Below are 16,935 nucleotides of genomic sequence, written 5' to 3'. Positions count from 1 at the left end.
GGACTGGTCTAGATTCAAAGGGACTACGGAGAATAACAACTAAATAAAATGTATGAAGCTGATCCAGGATTTAAAAAAAACAATGAAAACCTTTTGTGAGATTAGAGAGATTTATTTCAATTTAGAGTATATAGTAGATATATTTTGGGATTGTTACATTTCTCAGGAGTGATAATGATATAACAGTTATATAGGAAGCTGTTCTGATTCTCTTATTACTTAGTACTTAGGAGGTGAAGAATCTTACTTTCATATGTTTACCTAAAAAAATAAGTGCACATATATGAGTAAAATCAGAAAGCAAATATGGCAGAAAGTTAACTATTTGTGAAATGTATCATTCTTTTAACTTTTCTATTGTTGGAATTTTAAAAAGAAAGCATTGGCATGTCAGGGAGTTAGAGTAAGGCAAGACAGTTAAAAAGCGGTTGCTGTCTTTTAGTTGGGGCTTAATGAAGGTTTTAGAGGGTAGCAGCTAGCATAGAAAGGAAAAAGTAGGATGCAAAAAAGATGGAGATAAAATCCAAAAGATTTGAAATATTATTCAAGTGAAGTGAAAGTTTTATTTATTAGATTGTGAGTTATATAAAGTAACATTATTGCAATTACAGAAACAAGATGATAAATAATCCATTTCTCTACTTTTCTAGTCTTTTGTCGCTGAGGCTATGTTGCTTATGGCCACGGTCCTTCATTTGGGAAAATCCTCTCTTCCTAAGAAGCCAATTACAGATGATGATGTAGATCGAATTTCCCTGTGCCTCAAGGTCTTGTCTGAATGTTCGCCTTTAATGAATGACATTTTCAATAAGGAATGCAGACAATCCCTTTCACACATGTTATCTGCTAAACTAGAAGAAGAGAAATTATCCCAAAAGGTAAGGTATATATGACAAAGCCATAAAAGTCCTTGGTGGCTTTGTTTTTTTTAATTCAGTCCTCATAAAGGCGTACAAAAAGCTATCTTTCTTTCCAATTAAAGAGAAATGTGTTTGTTTTCTCAACACAGAAAGAATCTGAAAAGAGGAATGTGACAGTACAGCCTGATGACCCCATTTCCTTCATGCAACTAACTGCTAAGAATGAAATGAATTGCAAGGAAGATCAGTTTCAACTGAGTTTGCTGGCTGCAATGGGTAACACACAGAGGAAAGAGGCAGCAGATCCCCTGGCATCTAAACTTAACAAGGTAACAAAATGTCAAATACACTGGTAAGTTATTTAAATTGGCTATTAAAGAAAGTAGTAATTAGGAAGTTGCTGGTCCCCCTGGTTTTTAAAAGAAAAATAAGTTATACAGCAGGCATGTCAAACTCAAAGGCTAACACGGGCCAAATAAACAAGGTTTAAGTTTATGTGGGCTGCAAAAAAACAAAAGCTTCAATTTTCATAGAAACGTAGGTTTATTTCGATAGAGACATGCTGACTACAAGGGCTGAAATAAATGAGTCATCGTTAACATAAAATAATAGAACATTTTAATAAAAATTAATATTTTTTCTTGAACATTAACTTACCAGACACTGAATAACTGCAAATCAATAAGTGTAACACAACTAAACCTTTTTTTTTTTCTTCTTCTCTGAAAGCAAAATATTTCCTGTTGCACACACCAAACAAATCAGTACAAGACTAATGATGTGGTAGTCAGCTGCTAAAATATTCGCTGCTAGTATTAGTGGAGAGAAATGGTGTGCCTGCATGTAAGGCGTGTAAGGGAATCAGTCATTAACGAACGTTGTAGTTCGTTATTAATAACTAGCGTTCCCGTTGCAGGAAAAATACTGCAATAGAGTTTCCTGCTGCACTCTACCCCGCCCTGCCTGCTCTCCTCCCTTGTCCCCCGCCCCGAGTTCTCCACCAGCCCCCCTGCTTTTCTAACTTTTCCGCCAGCCCGCTCTCCTTCCTTCTCCCCTGGCCCCGCCTCCGCTCCTCCCTTCTCCCCCGGCCCCGCCTCCGCTCCTCCCTTCTCCCCCGGCCCCGCCTGCTCAACTTCCTTCTCCCCCAGCCCCGCCTCCGCTCCTCCCTTCTCCTCCCCCTGGCTTGCTTGCTTCTCTGCAGCTTTGCTCCCTTCTGCAGCTCTTGGCTTCTTTCTATGCTGTCTTGATATGCAAATTAGCCACCATCTTTGTTGGGGTAATTTGCATATTCGTCCTGATTGGTTGGTGGGCGTGGCTTGGCTGGCGGGCGTGGCTTGGGCGTAGCGAAGATGTGGTCAATTTGCGTATTTGTCTATTATTAGATAGGATTACGTATAACAGGATATTCTAAAAATTAAGTTACAAAATTTTTATTAAAACATTTCTTATATTGGCTGGGCTGCAAAAATATTTGTTGTGGGTGGGGCTGTGCCGCATGCGGCCCACGGGCCATGAATTTGACATCCTTGTTATATAGCATCAGTTTTTGTCAAATCATTGTGATTGATAGGTTTGTTAAACAAGATTGAAATTCAGAAGCTGATAAAGTACTCTACTATTATAGTACTTCTAGAGGCCCAATGCACGAAATTCGTGCAAGAGTGGGTCTTCCTTCTCCCAGCTGCCAGCACTGGCTTCCCTCTGGCACTCAGGACCTGGCCTTCCCTCTGGCCGCCAGCAGGCACCCAGGACCCGGGCTTCCCTCTGGCTGCTGGCAGGCACCCAGGACCTAGGCTCCCCTTTCAGCCCAGGCTTCGTCCAGAAGGACAGAAGGATGTCTGGAAGGACGTCCGGTCTAATTAGCATATTGCTCTTTTATTATTATACATAAATCCAGTAGATGATTGTATAACTTTTTCCAGTTGTGGGTGCATAGTGCAATATATAGAGCTGGGAGATCCTTGGAGCTAAACTAAAGCTTTAAAGGCCAGGGCTCTGGCCACTTCCTCCATATCCTTGCCATCAGCTTTTCCTATGTCCTATTGCTTTTAACAGGGCAACTCTACTTTTATATTCTTTTTTAAAAAAATATATTTTTATTGATTTCAGAGAGGAAGGGAGAGGGAGAGAAGAGATAGAAACATCAACGATGGGGGAGAATCATTGATCGGCTGCCTCCTGCACACCCCCTGCTGGGTGGGGATCAAGCCTGCAACTTGGGCATGTGCCTTTGACCGGAATTGAACCTGGGACCCTTCAGTTCACAGGCCGATGCTCTATCCATTGACCCAAACTGGCTAGGACTATATTCTTTTTTTTTTTTTTTTTAATAAATCTTTATTGTTCAGATTATTACAATTGTTTCTCCTTTTTCCCCTCATATCTCCCCATCACCCAGTTCCCTCCCCCCCATTGTCCTTATCCATAGGTGTATGATTTTTGTCCAGTCTCTTCCCATACCCCCCACACGGACACCCCTTTCCCCCTGAGAATTATCAATCCACTCCCATTCTATGCCTCTGATTCTATTATGTTCACTAGTTTATTCTGTTCCTCATATTTTGAATTCACTTGATTTTTAGAATCACTTGTTGATAGATATGTATTTGTTGTTCATAATTTTTATCTTTACTTTTTTCTTCTTTTTCCTCTTTTTAAAGAATACCTTTCAGCATTTCATATAATACTGGTTTGGTGGTGATGAACTCCTTTAGCTTTTTCTTATCTGTGAAGCTCTTTATCTGCCCTTCAATTCTGAATGATAACTTTGCTGGGTAGAGTAGTCTTGGTTGTAGGTTCTTGCTATTCATCACTTTGAATATTTCTTGCCATTCCCGTCTGGCCTGCATAGTTTCTGTTGAGAAATCAGCTGACAGTCGTATGGGTGCTCCCTTGTAGGTAACTAACTGTTTTTCTCTTGCTGCTTGTAAGATTCTCTCTTTGTCTTTTGCCCTTGGCATTTTAATTATGATATGTCTTGGTGTGGTCCTCTTTGGATTCCTCTTGTTTGGGGTTCTGTGTGCTTCCTGAACTTGTAAGTCTATTTCTTTCACCAGGTGGGGGAAGTTTTCTATCATTATTTCTTCAAATAGGTTTTCAGTATCTTGCTCTCTCTCTTCTGGCACCCCAAAAATTCGGATATTAGTACGCTTAAAGCCATCCCGGAGGCTCCTTATGCTATCCTCACACTTTTGAATTCTTCTTTCTTTCCGCCTCTCTGGTTGGGTGTTTTTTTCTTCCTCATATTCCAGATCTTTGGTTTGACTCTTCGGGTGCGGTGGTCTACTCTGTATATTCTTTATTTTAGACAGTGTATTAGGACTATATTCTTAATATATTGAGTTCTATACAGGATTTATTAGGAAAACTGTCCTATACTCAAAATACATAAATTTACAAATCATTGATCTAATTTAATCCCTTTATCTTAAAACTTTTATTTTTAAAAATTGTGTACAATTTATATTAACATCAAATTTACCATCTTAACTATTTTTAAGTGTGTAGTTCAGTGGCATTAAGTATGTTCATATTATTGTGCAGCCATTATTGCCATCCATTCCCGGAACTTTTTTCAACTTGTAAAATCCATTAAATATTAACCCTCCCCCCATCCCAATTCCCTCTCCCCTCAGCCTCTGGCAGTCACCATTCAACTTTCTATCTCTATGAATTTGACTGCTCATCATGTAATATTTGTCCTTTTGTGATTAACTTATTTAGCCTGATGTCTTCAAGAAAATTCATCCATGCTGTAGCATATTTCAGAATATTATTTTTAAGGAGGAGTAAGTATTCCATTGTGAATATATACTACATTTTGTTTATCCATTCATCTGTTAATGGACACTTGGGTTGCTTTCACTTTTTTGGCTATTTTGAATAATGCTGCTATGGACATGAGTTTACAAATGCTTTCATTTCTTTTGGGTTATAACCAGAAGTGGAATCAATGGATCATATAGTAATTTTGCTTTAATTTTTTGAGGAATCGCCATACTGTTTTACATAGCAGCTGCACTGTTTTACATTCCAGTACGCAAGGGTTCTCCACATTCTTGCCAACACTTTTCTTTTTCTTCTTAATAGTAGCCATCCTAGTGGGTATGAATTGGTATCTAATTGTGGTTTTTATTTTAATTTCCGTAATGACTAGTGATATTTGCCATTTTTTTTCCATGTGCTTATCAGCCATTTGTTTATCTACTTTGGAGAAATGCCTATTCAAGTTTTTTGTTCATTTTTTAATTTGGTTATTTGTGTTGAACTAATGGAGTTCGTATATATTCGGAATGCAAGACCCTCATAAATATATGATTTGCATACACTTGTCTCTCATTCTGTGAATTGTCTTTTCCTCTGTTATAAATAGTGCCTTTTGATGCATAACAGTTTTTAATTTTTCCCAGCCGGTGTTGCTCAGTGGTTGAGTATCGACTCATGAACCAAGAGGTCACCAGTTCGATTCCTGGTCAGGGCACATGCCTGGGTTGCGTGCTTGATCCCCAGTAGGGGGCATGCAGGAGGCAGCTGCTCTATGGTTCTCTCTCATCATTGATGTTTCTATCTCTCCCTCCTCCTTCCTCTCTCTCAAATCAATAAAATCAAAATTAAAAAGTTTTTAATTTTAATATAGTCCAATTTACCTATTTTTTTCTTTTGTTGTCCATGTTTTTGATGACAATATTATGTCTTAAAACTGCTATATTGTAGATGGTTTTTTAACAATTTTGAGGAAAACACACAATTTTATCTTCATGGAATTACTGTACAAGCATGTCTTGCTATACAATCTATTTATTTAGTTCCTGAGCTTGTGTAGCAGGGACTGCCACATGATCTGAATTTTATTGGGTTCTTGAATTTTGGAGAACATCTAGTGAGTTTAGACAGTGAGGGATTTAACTCCTAAGTTGGATGGTTAATGTATTTGCTAGACATATTTAATTTCTTTCTACTATTGAGAGTAGGCTTTGTTATTTCTAATGTCCCCGTTTTGATTTACCATGTCTCCATGACAAAATAATTTTATTATGCCCGTTTCAAAATGACTTGTCTAATCTAAGCATATCTGTTAATTACCTAACAGACTTAGTCATTTGGCCAGGATATGTTTGGCTAAATTTTCTCAGTCATTGATTATCTCTTTGTTTTTGTTTGACAGGTCACCCAATTGACAGGTTTCTCAGATCCTGTATACGCAGAAGCTTATGTTCATGTCAACCAGTATGATATCGTCCTAGATGTGCTTGTCGTGAACCAAACCAGTGATACTTTACAGAACTGCACGTTAGAGTTAGCTACTCTAGGTGAGGAAATTTACTTACCATAAAGGAAGGATATTTATAGTAAGCCATTATGACAGATTATTAAGGGATGTGTACAAGTTCTAGTATAAGAATTCTCTTGAGCCCTAGCCAGTTGGCTCAGTGGATAGAGCGTCAGCTTGTGGACCGAAGGGTCCCAGGTTTGATTCAGGTCAAGGGCACCTACCTTTCGGTTGCAGGCTCCTTTCCAGCCTGGGCCCTGGTCAGGGCGCATGCAGGAGGCAACCAATTGATGTGTTTCTCTCACATCAATATTTCTCTCTGTCTTTCCCTCTCTCTTCCACTCTCTAAAAAATCCATGGAAAAATATCCTGGGGTGAGGAATTAAAAAAAAAAAAAATTCTCGAGCCATTTGTGACATTTTAATCAAGATTTAGTTTTACATTTAATATTTAGTCTCCAGTTTTCTGTACCTCTGTGGTATTATTTTCTTATGCTCTTGGTATATCCAAATAAGTTTATTCACTGAGCTCAATTATAAATATCAGTTTTTCTAGATATAAATAAGAACTATTTAAGTTACAGATTGACCAAGTTAAATTTTTAATTCCCTTAGTACAGACCTAGGTGTTTTCTGAGTCTATAATCAATATATACCATATGTGGCCAGAGTAATATATCATTATTATATTTAGCAATTTGAGATGTCTTTCATTTTTCTTACTGAAGACACATGAATCAGACTTTGACCACTTCTACATCTGGCCTTGAAGTTGGGAAATATAAATTGTATACAGGAACATTGCAGTGCCCCTAGGAAATTCCATATGGCTTAAACAAGAGTTAAAGGACTTGAAGATATCAAAGGAAAATAGACTTCTGCCCTCAGCATAGCTTGATGTTTATATAAAGAACTATGTTTCTAAGAATTTACATCTTTCTGCAGAGTTTTATCTTTTCTTTGTAATGGAGTTTATAGTATATGACAAACTTTTTGAGAAGTTGTATTCATTCAGTGACATAAAATGATATGCCCACAGTACACACACACACACACACACACACACACACACACACACACACACGAATTAAATATAGAATTATCCTGAGAAGCATATTACCTTTTAAAAGAAAATGTGCATATTGAAATGAATAATGTGTTAAATGATTTCTTTATTTTGTCCTCATAATATTTGAATCATAACCCTTCTCTTGTTTCTTACTTTGCTAGAAACCATAAAGCTGTATACATGCTAAGGTTTTGTGATTTGAAAGATTTATATATGTCTTATTAACTGTCTAAATTTTTTTCAGGGGATCTAAAACTTGTGGAAAAGCCATCTCCTTTGACTCTTGCTCCTCATGATTTTGCAAATATTAAAGCTAATGTTAAAGTAGCATCAACAGAAAATGGAATAATATTTGGTAACATAGGTAAGAAATTACAGCATGTGATGTTTGAATATTTTTGTTAAAGAATTTCTGTAATGAATAGCTGTTTGACATTTCTTAAGGACAGAACCTGAATCCATTCATGCATTCATATACGAAGCACCTGCTGAGGTACTAAGCATTGTTCTATGTTTTGGATATACAGAAATGAACCAGATGAAGTCGTTGTCCTCAAGAAACTGTCAAGCAGAAGGAGGAATTAAAGAAATATATAATTACAATGCAATGTGGCGTTACTACTTGTATATTTTCCTAGTGTGCCTAATACAGCATCTGAGTTTTTTGGCTCCCACCATTTATTAGCTGTGACCTTGAGCAACTTCTTTTTGTTTTTGTCTCCTCATCCAAAAGATGGAAAGTAATATTATAACAAAGCCTTGATGTGAATGTTAAGCAGGTGATATTTGTACAGTATTTAGACTAAAGCAATGTACAATAAGCATTATGTAATATTTACTAATACCATAATCATTATTTGGAAATATTGAAACTATTTAAATTAAAATTTGCCTTTGGTGATTTGGGATCGTTTTATGTATGTGTATTGCAGTTTATGATGTCTCTGGAGCAGCAAGTGACAGAAATTGTGTGGTCCTCAGTGATATTCACATTGACATCATGGACTACATCCAGCCTGCAACTTGCACTGATGCTGAATTCCGTCAGATGTGGGCCGAATTTGAATGGGAAAACAAAGTTAGTCTTAGGGAGATTTGCTTGAACTCCTTATCTTTGTTTCTTTTTAGCTAATGTTGAGGGATTCTCCTATAAAATTAATCCCATTAAAAGGTGTCAGATGTGAGAAGCAAAGTTTTTCAATATCTCTTCTTGCAAATTAGCTTTAATTGAAAGTCATGCAAGTTAGTTTAAGTTGCTATTGTAAATTGGCGACAGTAGCAGTTCTACAATTAAGCTGAATGATTGATCGACATTATAGACAATATTCCATTTCTTGTATGTATGAATATTAAGTTATAATTGAATCCAGTGTCCGAAAGAGACTTTGCAAAGTCAGTGGCTTACTGCGCAACTTTCTTTGAGTCCTGATTTTTATTACAAATATTTTATGCAATATGTTAATTTCCTATGAAGTAATCTGTATCTAAAAATTCTGATACCATCCTATAGTTTGCTAGGTTTTGTACATGTCATTTACTTTTTTGTTGTCTATCCTTCCCACTAAATACTTAGAAAAACATTCTCATATGACATATGAGTGATTGTTTCTCAACCCCAACATAAGAAATTCACAACTTTTCTCATTGTAAGAATTATAATCTCCTTGACTTTTTTCTCTTTCTGTACAGGTGACAGTTAACACAAATATAATTGATTTAAATGACTATTTACAACACATATTAAAGTCAACCAACATGAAATGCCTCACTCCAGAGAAGGTAAGATTGGACTGAGACCTGAAATCTGATAGAGAGTAGTATGGTAGATTATTGGCTTTCTTGTATAAGAACCTCTAGTGTATTTTTGTTGTTATTCAGCATGAGAAAAGCAGTTTCATTCTGGACTAGCTAAAAGAAGTTATCCCATAGACAGTATGAATCTACTTACCTTTCTCTACTGCAGGGGTAGGGAACCTTTTTTCTGCCAAGGGCCATTTGGATCTTTATAACATCATTCGTGGGCTATACAGAATTATCAACTTAAAAATTAGCCTGCTTTATGTGGTCAGACATTTAATTGACTCACTCCTAATGCGTTGGTCTAATGCCTTGGCAGGGCCTGACCCAATGATAAGGCCCACGGGCCAGACGTTCCCCACCCCTGCTCCACTGGAACATAGCAGCCAGCTTGTTCCTAGTGCAGTGACCTAACTGAACAGTCAAATTAGTTTTTCATTTCAATCTTCTCCCTTTCAGCTAAAGGCTTTTTCCAAAATAGTTTTTAATACGCAATTAGAAAATGTTTGTGGTGTCTTCTGTTGGCTTTGCTTGTCGGTCAGAATATATCGGCTTAAGTACAGAATTGTTGATAGACTTTGCTTATTTGTGTATGTATGAAAAAAAGACTAGAAAGAAAAAATGAAGCGGAGGCTCTAAGGAATATCTGCTAATGTAATAATATTAATTTTATCAGTAAAAGGCTATTTGCTGCTAGAAAAGTACCATTTAATTAATATATTACTGAGTCCAACAGCTATTCAAATAACTATTATATGCCCAATACTTTGTGAGCTGTTGGATATACAATAATGAAAAAAAGTTAAGTCTCTTCCTTCATGGAGCTTAAGGTCTGATGTAGAAGGAAAAACAACTATAAATAGAGGCTGTATAAATACAAATTGGTATAAGTGCTATATCTTTAAAGTCAGGTTTATATAGACATGGTAAAATACACACTGTTTTCATGTATAGTGCCATGAATTTTGACAAATTCATGTAGTCTTATAATCACCACCATATGATAACTACCACATAATTTATCTGTGCTCTTTGGTCTTGCTTATGTGTAAGTTCTTTAGAAATAGTGAAGTAGTGAATTTATCACAAATTATTTCCAGGCACTTTCTGGTTACTGTGGCTTTATGGCAGCCAACCTCTATGCTCGTTCCATATTTGGAGAAGATGCACTTGCAAATGTCAGCATTGAGAAGCCTATTCAACAGGGACCAGAGGCTCCTGTTACTGGCCACATAAGAATTCGTGCAAAAAGTCAGGTAACAGTTGCTGTTTTAAAAATATATTTTTATTGATTTCAGAGAGGAAGAGAGAGGGAGAAAGATAGAAAACATCAATGATGAGAATCATTGAACGGCTGCCTTCTGAATGCCCCCGACTGGAATCAAACTGTGATCTCTTGATTCTTAGGTTGATGCTCACTACTGAGCCACACCGGCCAGGCAACAATTGCTTTTTTTGAGTTCATCTCTGAACAAAAGGATGGAGACTTTAAGTTTTTCTTATTTCTATATGTAATTTTCTCTGTCATACTAATGTTTTGTGTATTAGGTGCAAATGTATTCTCTGAATAGAAATACAACTTAGGTTTTATTAAAATGGCTCACCTTTTGGGCCTTTCATTCTGGGTATTTGCTTAAAACCAGATTGATCCCTATGGGTTATTTGTGAAATGGGTTCTTCAGAGGTTTTTGAAATCTCAGCTACAAATCTACTGATTGTTTATAAATCTAGCACTAATAGTATGTAATAACTAAGTTTTTGTTGATCTGTACTCCTTGATTTCATTGTTGAATGTGGTGTTATTGAATGGGGGCTTGTTAAGATAGAATTACCTACTGGTTTTACATAGTTTCAATAATTATAAAAATTTTTGTGTTCTTGTTTACAGGGAATGGCCTTAAGTCTTGGAGATAAAATCAACTTGTCTCAGAAGAAAAATAGTATATAAGAATAAACAAAAAGTCCTTGCAGCTTTATAGTTAAAATTTAGGTATGGGCTTACTGTACTCCAACATCTTTTGTACTTTCATGCTTTATGTTATATAGAATCTTGAGTTCTTGCTGAATGCATTCCAGCCAATAATTTATAGCCTTTCCCTTAAATCAAGATTGAGTTTAAAATTATAGTTTGTCTTTTGTCTTAACAGTTATGAATGCTGTCTTCAAAGTATATAATGTTCTCACATACACCAAGACCATTTTCACAATAAACAGATCTATTTCTAAATCTTTTGTTATTTTATAAATAAATATACAATTACATAATTTTAGTCATATTGCGATTGATTTCATTTAGTTGGGTTATAAATTTCTATTATAAATTTACTTTGAGTTGTGTATATGTGAACTTCATTAAGATAATTTACAAATCCAATGATAGGAAATGAGACAGGTCTTAATTTACTTGCTTGATTTTTACTTATTTAATATTCTGACATCAATATCTCTAAAAATGCCTTATCTATAATAATAAAAGCATAATATGCTAATTAGACCCGACATCCTTCTGAATGAAGCCAGGACTGCGAGGGAAGCCCAGGCCCTGGGTGCCTGCTGGAGGCTGGAGGGAAGCCTGGGTCCCTGGTGCCTGCCAGTGGCCGCAGGGAAAACCAGGTCTCCGGTGCCTGCCAGCAGCCGCAGGGAAAACCAGGTCACAGGTGCTGGAGTGAAAACCGGGTCCCAGGTGCCAGAGGCAATCTGGTGCCAGCAGCGAGGGGAAGGAAGACCTACTCTTGCATGAATTTCATGCATCGGGCCTCTAGTTGTATTATAAAGGACTTTTCTCTGGAATTTAGCTTCAGGAAGAAAATAGCAAATAACTTGAGAAGACAGACCCATCATAAGTTTAAAAGAGCATTTGAATTCTGACTGAAATAAACATACTATTCTAATTATCCTGAATTGTAATAAAAAATAGATAACCCAAAGTAGACATTTACCTTGGAAATAGATTTTATTCATTCACATTTAGTTTTGGGTGTTCTTTAATATTTGTTAGGGATTAAATTGGTTCAGCCAGTTACTGAAGCTGCACTGGATGAATTCATCTCCAGAGGATTCAAAAAGCTGTTCTCCTCGCCTTACTCCTTCCATTTTTCTCACTCTACACAGGCTGCCATTATGATTCCAAACGCTTTTCTGAGCCGAATTCTGAACCATTATACTTTGTCTTCCAATTAGGCTTCAGGCTACATTTAGGATCAGGGTGAGTCCATAGATAAGGTCTGTGAAGGAGTGAAAGCAGCATCTCCTATTTCAGCACCTGAGAGAGGATGGAATGATTTGTTTGGATTGGAAAGGAGATTGATACCTTGAAGTCATAAACTTTGAAGCCACTTGCTTATTTAATCAGAACTGGAGGATTACCAGGCATTTGAGACTCTAGAGCATTGAAATTTCAAAGCAAAGTCAGTGGCTACCCAATGAAAGATACTAGGATTGTGGAAGAGTGTCATTTTGATACTTTGAGTCAAGGTCTGGGGATTTATGATGAAAGCAGAGAAACTGATGTGGCTTTGTTTGGATTAGGTCATTTCCCAAAGGATGTTTGTTCCATTGAACTTTAGCTTTCTTGATGTCATTAGGTCTTTTGGGAGAAAAAGGATCCATAGTCAAGTAAGTTTGAGAAAAGCTTTATGCTGTGCTATACTGGGGATTCACCGTGTACATTAGCATACTACAAATTCTGAGAGGTCCTTGAGGAAGGAACTCAGATTAGTTTGGTTTAACCCATCATATCTTAATCTCACTTGACTAGGGAATTCTTTTTTCATAGAACACCTATGACAATATATAGGACAATAAAAGTGACATCATGTTAAAGATTTTGGTTTTTGTATTCACAATTTGTGTTGCATTTAAGATCTCAAGAAATTATGCCTCTCTATGTCCTAGAACAGCGGTCACCAACCGGTGGTCCGAAAGGTTGGTGACTGCTGTCCTAGAATATGTGTTGATAACGCTAAGAAAATTGCCTGCCTAACATATTCAGGCCATTTTTGTTGGGATCGAATTGGCTCACATTGCCATTTTCTTAAATTTATAAATAGAACAAAGAAAGAAGTTAACACAGTTGTCAGATATCTATACTACATTAAGCAGTTTACTTCATTAGCATTGTATTAGCTTTGTGCATCTAATGTAAACTGAATTGGATAGCAGTACTGTTTACAGAAGCTGTTTACACTGTGCTCTCTTAGGATATAATACACGTCTAAAGATTGTAGCTGCTCACATTAGAAGATATTGTATAATTAGGACCATGATGTCTGGTAAGAGAATAAACATAGTATCTGACACCAAGTGAGGGCATCCTCCTATATAATAAAAGGCTAATATGCAAATTGTCCCCATGGGCGGGAGTTCAACCGACTGGGAGTTAGACGTGCACTGACCACCAGGGGGTGGCACAGAACACGGCAGGCATCGGCTATGCGATGCTGGCAGGGGGCAGCATTGGAGATGCTGCCATCCTGATGGGGCCTGACGAGAGCAGGACTGCAGCAGGATGGTGGAGCAGGTGAGTGGGCTGCGCCAGGCCAAGGTGGGTACGAGCAGAGGCCCCAATCGCCCTGCTGGTTGCCCCACAAATGGGCCCTGATCACCACCCAGGCCTAGGGACCCTACCTGTGCATGAATTTTGTGCACTGGGCCTCTAGTCTTACCTAATAATAGACAAACATGTAAATTGACCGTACCTCTGTTATGCCAACAGACAATCAGAAGTGAGTATGCAAATTAACCCAACAGTGCTGGTTAATTTGCATATGCAGGTGCGGAGTGGCTGGGAGGGGCGGGACGCCTACTATGAGAGGGAGAGGGGGTGGCGGAGGGAGCTACAGGAGCGGTGCTCCAGCCGGGAGCGAGGACTTGCAGGCTCCCCGAGTGGCCCAGGAGCAAGGACTTGCAGGCTCCTGGGCGGCCGGGAGCGAAGCCAGGGGAAGGAAGGCCTATTGCACGAATTTCATGCACTGGGCCTGTAGTAATATATAAATGTATTGAATGAATTTACCTGTGTCTTATGAGACATCAGTGGCCCTTATATTTTGCTGTCATGACACTAGAGGGAGCTCTATGCAGCTTTATTTGGGGATTAGAAGTGATGGTGTTCAAAGTTGTCAGAATAAGAAAAAAGGTAAATTTATTAGCAAGATTGACATTAGTGATATTTTGCTAGCTACAAGAAACTTTGTGATTTATAAATAACATAGGAGACAAAAGAACTCATTTCAGGATTTCTAAAAAGGCAAGAGAATCAAAATACAGGGTATCCCCCAAAAATGTATACACAGCTGATAGCTCAATCGATGTTTCTTTTCAGGTTTAACCCATTGGAATTATTATTCAAAGTGTGTATATATATATATATATTCTGGGGACACCTGTATTTTTAGAACCTCAATATCAGATGTGAAATATCTGTGCTATGTATTGGCTAAGTTTTACTGGTGACCTTCTCCTTCCACACTGATAAATATTCTTAGCTAATAATTTATAGCCTTCCCCTTAAATCAAGATTCAGTTTTAAAATTACAGTTTTTTAAAAAATTAATTAAATTATGGTTGTTCTTAACAGTTCTAAATGTTCTTCTCAAAGTAGAATTTAGTCTATCAGCTCCATGCCTACTGCCCTCTCCAAAACTCTTAGTATATCATCAGTGTTACCTGTCTTGCTCCCTGAGCTCTACTCTTCACCCTTAAGATTTCAGGAGCTTAAAGAGTTAGCTAGCTATAGTGCAGAAGTTCAGTTCAGAATAAAAAAAACCATGGAGTCTCTGAAGCATAGTAACCTCCATCTTGTATAAAACTGCTGTTTGAATTCTCTGCTATTGTTAGTCCCTAGTCCTGTAAACTCTGTCATTGTAAACTCTGTCACTTTAAGACAGTCTCTTATTCTATAAAATGACTTTGTTTTTAGTTTAAATAATAGAAAAAAATAAACTTAACTGTCTGACCTTGCAAGCTAGCCATCCAATGTAATAGACTAATATAGACTAATACTGATAATAATTCCCATATTCTTATGGCAAGTACTAACTAATTATGTATTCAAGGTTACAACTGTCTGTAACAATAACTCACACAGAGCTCTTTGTAATATCTGCAAACAAAGAAGCTCGAAAAGTATTAATACAGGAAACTTCCTGTATGTGTTGCTCAGAGATTTGGGAGAGACACCTCCCTCTGGGCCGCGTGCAATAAACGACTCCTAATTAATTGGGTCATTAAGGCGTCTTGTATCTTGCTCATTGTTTTAAGATACTACATCTCTATCTGCCACTTACTTGTTGCATGGTCTTAGATGATGGTAAATAGCTAATTTATTTAATGCTTATATATGGCAGGCATAACACTAAGTGCTTTTTCCATGTCATGTATAATCCTCCCAATCACTCTATGAGGCAAATATTATTATACCTCAAAATAGGTACTGACAAGCAAATAATGTTAAGTATATCCAGTGTGTAAGTATATACAGAGGATAAGTTACTTAGTATTAATTAAGGCTTAACAGGTATAAAGCCAGGATGCCTAAAACTAAAGCCCTTGTATCTAGTCACTCATTGCCACCACTTCCCTTTGTGCCTCGTTTCCACATTTATACAGTGCTTATAATGTTTGCTTCATAAAGGTGATATGAGGGATGAAATAATATAATGTATTATGACTATTTGGTACATAATAAATTTCACTCCAATTCTCCCATTCACCTTCCTTCCTTACAGAGAAAATGGAAACCTGTTCTCTTCATACCTCCCTAAGAATTTAGGTCCTGCCCTAGCCAGTTTTGCTCAGTGGATAGAGCGCCAGCCTGTGGGCTGAAAGGTCCCGGGTTTGATTCCAGTCAAGGGCACATACCTGGATTGTGGGCTCAATCCCCAGTGCGGACATGCAGGAGGCAGCTAATCAATGATTCTCTCTCTTCATTGATGTTTCTATCTCTCCTCCCTTCCTCTCTGAAATCAATAAAAATATTTTTTAAAAAAAGAATTTAGGTCCTAATTTTATGCTGTTACTTGAATGCTTTGTTTTTAAAACCAGTAACTTAATTAAAAGAAACTTCATTTCTCTAGAACTCTTTGAGGTATGATTGCCCTTGACTTTGTAAAAGTGTTTATCGTGTCAATTTTTAAAGTAGCTCTTGACACTTTTGCTTTATCAACTACTGTTAGCACAGCTACATGTAACTGCACAACCCATTTACCTCATGGCCTCTGATGAACATACTGGTTTTGTTTCCTTTCAAAATGACAACCAAATGACTGATTCTTTATCAATTGAGCACAGAAATAAGTGCAGCCAGGTAAGAGTAACAATGTGATATTTAGAGTTGCTCACTCTAATCAAGTCACTTCTATTAATCAGATCACTTTTTCTTTTCTCTGGCATGGCAGGGTCTCTAAGAAGTCAGTTATGCAGTGACAAAAAACTGCAAATGGGATTTCTGCCTTTTATCTGGGGTTCCCTGTATAAGTGGGATTCTGAGAAAACTATGTATTTTGAATAAATGTAAAACCAACGAGATATAAAAATGAAATACAGTCTGGTGGGCTGAAACAGCCCTGAATGATTCTTCCTAAATTTAACCTCAGTTCTCTAAGTAGCTTTCTGAAAATAGGTGTATCTGTCTGGGCTTATCTCCTTATTTGCAAAATGAAATAATTCAGTTAACTGACCTCCAGGGTTTTTGGCTTAAGAAATTCATACTTGAAGGCCTTCCATTTTTACAGCTACCTTTCAACAAACTTTATAATCAACTGGAATATCTTCACCTGGATATTCCCCACAGATACCTCAAAATCAGCATGAGTGCCCTGGCCAATGTGGCTCAGTTATAAAGTTGTTCCATACACCAAAAGGTCTCAGGGCACATACTTAGGTTGTAGTATTTTTTTGTGTGTGTTTTTTTTTTAATATATATTGATTTTTTACAGAGAGGAA

The 16,935-nt window shown here is 37.2% G+C and overlaps 1 protein-coding gene across 6 annotated transcripts in view; it reads left to right on the top strand.

The window, feature by feature from the left end:
- COPB1 (COPI coat complex subunit beta 1) overlaps positions 1–15,918 on the top strand; it is a 38,734-nt gene extending 22,816 nt beyond the window's left edge. For 4 of the 6 annotated variants that reach the window (XM_054725119.1, XM_054725122.1, XM_028159794.2 and 1 more), the window contains 8 exons: positions 651–878; positions 1,010–1,189; positions 6,025–6,169; positions 7,442–7,561; positions 8,130–8,275; positions 8,887–8,976; positions 10,095–10,250; positions 10,883–11,221. In XM_054725119.1, the coding sequence (XP_054581094.1) occupies positions 651–878; positions 1,010–1,189; positions 6,025–6,169; positions 7,442–7,561; positions 8,130–8,275; positions 8,887–8,976; positions 10,095–10,250; positions 10,883–10,942 (1,125 nt within the window). In that variant the 3' untranslated portion in view covers positions 10,943–11,221. The other 2 variants (XM_054725120.1, XM_054725121.1) reach the window with 2 other exon arrangements.
- Positions 15,919–16,935: the final 1,017 nt, after the last annotated feature.

This window comes from Eptesicus fuscus, chromosome 13, assembly GCF_027574615.1.
Source record: "Eptesicus fuscus isolate TK198812 chromosome 13, DD_ASM_mEF_20220401, whole genome shotgun sequence".
In the NCBI taxonomy this organism is placed as follows: Eukaryota; Metazoa; Chordata; class Mammalia; order Chiroptera; family Vespertilionidae; genus Eptesicus; species Eptesicus fuscus.
Note: the sequence above shows the minus strand (reverse complement) of the source record. Positions and strands in the feature narration are given on the sequence as shown.